We start from the raw sequence: 5,611 nt of genomic DNA, 5'->3' as shown, positions 1-5,611 counted from the left end.
AAAAAAAAAAAAAAAAAAAAAAAAAAAAAAAATTTTTATTATAAACATAAATATTTGTATTAATTAAAATGAGTATATAAATAGTCAGTAGTGGAACTAAAAGATCTAAGGTGTAGGTGAAAAGATAAGATTTATAAAAGATTAGTCATAAAAGAATTAAGAAATAGGGGCAGGAGGGGTAAGTGCTAGAAATACAAGTGCTATAGGAGTAAAAACACAAGTCCTTACAATAAATATTAGTAAAAAATAAGGCATGCATAAAATAGTAAATCATTAGTAAAGAAATATATGGGGGAGGGGGGGGTTTCCTGCTCCTATTGCTAAAATTCCAAACATTAAGTGTTAAAAATTGTTAATAAAATAAAATGTGCATCTCCCGTCCTAGCCTGGATTCGAACCCCAGTCTGCCGTGTGGCAGACCAGGGCTTTAACCATTCTGTTATCTTACCAGCTGTGTTGGTATGGGATCCGCATGGCCCAAGAAAAGTGCAGGAACAGGCTCGGGAGTACCATACCCGGAGGTGGTGGATGTGGTTTTCCTTTTTTCAATTATCGTTTAAACCTCCGGGCACAGTGGTCCCGAGCCTGTGGATCCAAATTTTCTCCGCTCTCTTCCTCTGCCCACAGGTCCAGCGGTCGTTGTTTTCCAGAACGGTGATAATGAGGTGGGTGGGGGGATGAAGCTGGAAATGTTGTACAAGGGGGGTAGGAAGTTGACCTTCCCCAATGTTGTAGAGGTGTTGTGCTAAACGGGTGTGGGTGGAGTGTTTTGATTCGCCTATATAATGTTTATTGCAGAGTGTGCATGTAATGATGTATACTATATTTGTGGTGGTGATGGAGAAGGAGCCCAGAGTTGGAAATGCTGTATTACTATGTGGATTGTGGATAAATTTCCTGTTCTTGTAGTGGTGGCTGTATGGAAGAGGGGTTGTGGGTCTATGGTCAGTGAATTGGGATCTGATGAGAATGGATTGGAGGCTCTTATGTTTCCTGTAGGCTGAGATGATCTTATGGTTCTGAAAAGCTGGGTGTTGGGACTGTGGTATGGAGAAGTTTTGTTTGATGATGCGGTGTAAGTGGGTGATTTGGTGAGAGAAGGTTGAGACAAATGGTATCAGACGTGAGGGTGGAGGAGAGTTGTGGTGTGTAGGTGAAATGTGTGTGTAGGGTGAGCTTGGGCCGTGCCTGTCCTTGGGGTTGGGGTAGGGGGGAGGATACAGATCCTGGTTCGGATAGGGGATAGGGAGGGGGTGAGGGGTAGGGGGTAGGTTAGGATTAGGGCAAGGGGTAGAGGTTAGGTTGGGGTTAGGGCGGGGGGACAGGGGTGGGTTAGGGTGAGGAGGTGGGGATGGGTTGAGATTGGGGTTAGGGTATAGGGTGGGGTGTGGGTTAGGTTTAGGGTGGGGGAAGGGATTGGGATCAGGAGTGGAGGAAGGGTGGAGGTGGTGTGACGGGTAGGGAACGGGATACAGACCCTGATTCGGGTAGGGGAGAGGACTCACCGACGGCCCAAGCTCACCGACCTGGGGTGAAAGGGAAGGGTGGGGGGCTGGAGAGAGGGAAGGAGAGCGAGTGGAAGCGAGAGAGGCCAGTGTGGAGTTTTTAATGGAACGGAGGAAGCGTTTGGAATAGCCTCTAGGGCGTAGGCTGCTAAAAAGGGTACTGGTGGCTGTTTGGAAATCCTGGATGTTGCTGCAAATACGATAAAAACGGATGATTTGTGACTTTATAATTCCTTTAAAAGTATGTTTTGGGTGGTAACTGGATTTATGGAGTAATGAATGAGTGTCCGTGGGTTTGAAGTAAACTTTAGTCTGCAGTGTTTTGTAGGTAGTGTTGGCGGGCCCGAAAAAAACTGTAGTGTCTAGGAAATTGATATGTGATGTATTTATTGTGTACTTTACGGTGATAGAAGGATGGTGGCTATTGAGAATGGAGATGAATTCTGGAAATTTGGACTGTTCATGGGGCCAGATACCGAAGATGTCATCTAAAAACCTGAGGTAGAGGGATGGTTGTAGGGGGCATTTAGCTAAGGCTTCTCGCTCCCACTCGCTCATGTAAAGGTTTGCATAGGCAGGTGCGAATCTCTGACCCATGGCTGTCCCGTGGACCTGTAAGTAGAATTGGTTATTGAAAAGAAAGTCATTGTTGTTCAGACAGAGTTCTATTAGTTGGATGAGTTCTGTGTCAGGGCGAGAGGAGTCTGGGTTTCTGTTAAAAATGGTGCGAAGTGTTTGTAGACCTAGGTGTGTATTGATATTGGTGTAAAGGTTATTGATGTCAATGGTGAAGAGGAGTGATTGAGGAGGGACAGCCATGGGTCTTATGGTGTCGATGAAGTGGTAAGTGTCCTTAATGTAGCTGGGGTGGCGGGTGGAAAGGGGACCTAAAAACTGCTCAATATACTGGGAGATATGATATGTGGAGCTATTGCAATCAGAGACTATGGGTCTGCCGGGAGGAACCTCAGAGGGAATAGTCCAGGTTTGTGGGTCTTTGTGGATTTTAGGTAGTAAGTAAAAGTAACGGGGTCGTGGGTTGTCCGGTCCAAATAGATAGTCTTTCTGTTTTGATTTGATGTATTTTTTCTGGTAAAGAGTCTGAATGATGTTCCTGAGTTTGGTCTGGGTTTGTGGCTGGACTGTCTCGTTGAGAGGTCTGTAGTAGGTGGTGTCTGTTAGCTGTCTGTTTGCTTCTATGAGATACTGTTGTCTGTCCATGATGATTACTTTAGATCCTTTGTCTGCTGGTTTTATTATGATGTTTGGATTGTGGATTAGGTCAGTCAGGGCCCTGCGTTCCGGCCCCGACAGATTGTCTGGGACATCTGCCGGTGGCCGGAAACGCTGAAGGGCCCTTTTGTTTTTGTTTATGAGTTGGCGGGTCAGGGGGTGGAGGATGTCGAGGTTAGGTTCCCAGTGAGATGGATGGATGAAGGGTAATGGTTGTCTGTCAGGTTGGAAATGAAAGTAGTCAATGATTTTAAGTCTTCTATGAAATTTGTGAAGGTCCCTCTGAAGTTCCTCCCGGTCGAATTTGTTGGGGCGTGGAATGAAAGAGAGCCCTCTCTCCAGAAGGGATAGTTGTGAGGGGGAGGGGGAAAAAAGGGTAGAGAGGTTAAGGATGTTGGAAGGAGAGTTCCACCCCAGGTCCTGTGTGTGTGTGTGAGTGTCTGGGTTGGCCTTATAGGTTATTGTAAATTTAGCTGTTGCATCCAGTTTTCAAAAATCAGTTTGGCTGTGGTGGGTGTCCAGTGGATATTATCTTTTTCTGTAGTGAAGGTGTCGTGTGGAATTTCTGTTAGAAATGGAGCGTGGGTGGTCATGATGTTGTTGATGAGTTTGAGATTACCTTTCTGGGTGGGGGTGAGTTGGGATGAGAAGTTCATGATCGGGTAGTAGATGTCGGCGTTGGGGAAGGTCAACCTTGCCTGGCGGAAGAGGGTCTTGAACTGTTTGGTGGTGGTCTGCCTGGGGTCCTGGTCCCTGTTGTTGATCCCGATGGAAAAGACCACTATCTTGACATCAGGGTTGGGAATGGATTTCTCACATACCTTAAGGAAATGGTAGGTGTTGGCTCCAGGGTAGCTGTCCAATTGTACTTGTGGGTGGTTATGGGGTGGGATGCGATTTACGTTAGAATCTCCAAGAACCAGGACTGGTTTTCGAGGCCTGAAAAACCAGTCCTGGATCTTCCGGCTGGGGCGTGCAATATGGTAAGTGGGTCTGAAAAAGTTCTGTCCTGAGGATGTTATGGTTGAAGTTGTGGAAGGGGAGCAAGATGGAGCGATGATGGGGGTTCTTGATTCTTCCGTGGGGGGTTGGGGGAGGCAGGCTGGGGTTATTTCTGAAGGTTGTGTGGAGTTATGGTCGGCTGGTGTTGGGGGGTCTTCTTGGGATGAATCTGAGATGTCCAGGTCCATTTCGGGGCAGAGGTGTGTTGAGAGGGGTGGGGGAGAGTGATGGAGAGGGGGAGAGTAGGGAGAGGTGGATAGGGGATAGGAGGGGGAGTTGGGGGTGCAGGAGTGAGAAATGGGGGGTTGCAGGGGCGATGAAGTAGATGCAGGAGGTGAAGGCTGTTGGGGTGGAGAGGGGTGGTCCATGATGAGGGGATTCTTGGGGGTGTGTGGGGGTGGGGATGGGGCAGCCCTCGGGGGGCCCATGTCGGACAGTGCAACCCTCGCAGAGTTTGTAGGAGAGGGCTCAGAGTGGGTTGTGTTGAGGTTATGGGTAACCTTATTCGACCCTTTCATCATGTTAGCCGATTCTCTAACCGGAATAGGTCTTTTTTCTGCTTGGGTTGCTGTCTGTCCTGTTGGACCCACCCGGGCGGCTGCACCATCTGTATGGGGAGAGGAGGTGAGAATGGAGTCAGTGATGTGAACCGAAACATTGGAATGGGTACTGAGGGTGAGAGTTTGTAACTCTTCCGGGTTTTGGGGTTGGCGGGGGGAACCGTGGACTTGGGCTGTTGCTTCGATGATGTTTGTGGGCTTGAAGAACTTGGTGGCTGGGGGGGTGAGGGGTAGGATAGGGGAGAGAGGTGTGCGGGGAGTGGGTGGTTGCTGTTCTTCTTTGGTCGGTAGGGGTCCCCAGGTGACTTTGCGGGTCCTGTGTTCTTTTGGGGTGGATGTGGTTGGGTCCGATGTTGGGTCAGCGGGTTGTTTTATTGTCTTTTCAGGATGTTTCTTGACTGGTGGTGGGGGTCGGATTGGTCCTCTTCTGGGTTGGGGGTTGAGTGGCGTGGTGGAGGTGGATTTCTTGTAGATCGGGTAGGGTGAGGGGACAGCGGTGGTCTTGGGGTTAGTGGTCTGTTGGGGTGTAGTCTGGGTGCCAGTGGAGGTTTGATGGGGTTCTGCTTCTTGCGTCGGTGTGCGTGGGGAATGGGATGGTTTTATTTCCTCGATGAGTGACTTGCGGGGGCCTAGGTAAAGGGACAGTGTATTTGGGGCTGCAGGTTTGGGCAGGGGAGGATAGTGTTCTTCTGGGATAGTGGGTAGATTGTTGATTGTAGTCTGCTGCTGCTGGTGGTCTGGTTGTGGGGCTGTAGTGATTGTCTGGGGTGGTTGTAAAAGTTCTTGAATTGAATGCAGGGTTTCCGTGGATAGTCTGTTGCCATATCTTTTTCTGGCCCAGCCGGTGGCTATTTGTAGGGCTAATGGGTTATGAGGGGTCATGTCCGTATGGTTTGCTATTGTAGTCTGGTAATGTTGTTGGAGAATCGCTATTGTATTGTGCATCCATAATGTTGTGTTGTTATGTATCCTGTTTCTTGTATCTGTGGTGGGTGTGGATGGTTTGATAAAATCTGTGAGCCGGGTAACCTGTCTTAACATTCCTGGTGGGAATGTTCCTAGTTGTAGTGCAGTGTCCATGATCTGTTTGTGGTGAAATGCCTGAATGAGTTTGAAGTAGTGTTTGCTGGCCTGTCTGGTTTCTGGATCTGGTGGGTGATTGAGTGTGGGTTGTTGAGTGTTGTTAAGAAATCTATGTGTGGGTTGTTGTATGTTAATATCCATAAGGGGCCTGGGTGTGTGAGTGGATGTGGGTGTATGTGTGTGTGTGTGTGTGTGTGTAGAGGAGCCATTATGTGCCCCGCTCCTATG

General features: G+C 48.4%; 1 protein-coding gene across 1 annotated transcript; it reads right to left on the bottom strand.

The window, feature by feature from the left end:
- Window positions 1-1,188: 1,188 nt before the first annotated feature.
- On the bottom strand, window positions 1,189-5,182 carry LOC111237997 (extensin-like; the record flags this gene model as incomplete). Its single annotated transcript, XM_022767350.1, has 2 exons — window positions 3,358-5,182; window positions 1,189-1,552 (listed from the first exon to the last, which is right to left on the bottom strand). Coding segments are annotated over exons 1-2 (2,189 nt in total), but the record flags the coding sequence as incomplete, so codon positions are not given.
- Between the last annotated feature and the right edge of the window lie 429 nt (window positions 5,183-5,611).

The sequence above is a fragment of the Seriola dumerili genome, unplaced genomic scaffold (genome assembly GCF_002260705.1).
Source record: "Seriola dumerili isolate Sdu_G_001 unplaced genomic scaffold, Sdu_1.0 BDQW01001167.1, whole genome shotgun sequence".
Classification (NCBI taxonomy): Eukaryota; Metazoa; Chordata; class Actinopteri; order Carangiformes; family Carangidae; genus Seriola; species Seriola dumerili.
This window is presented reverse-complemented; position numbering and strand designations above follow the sequence as displayed.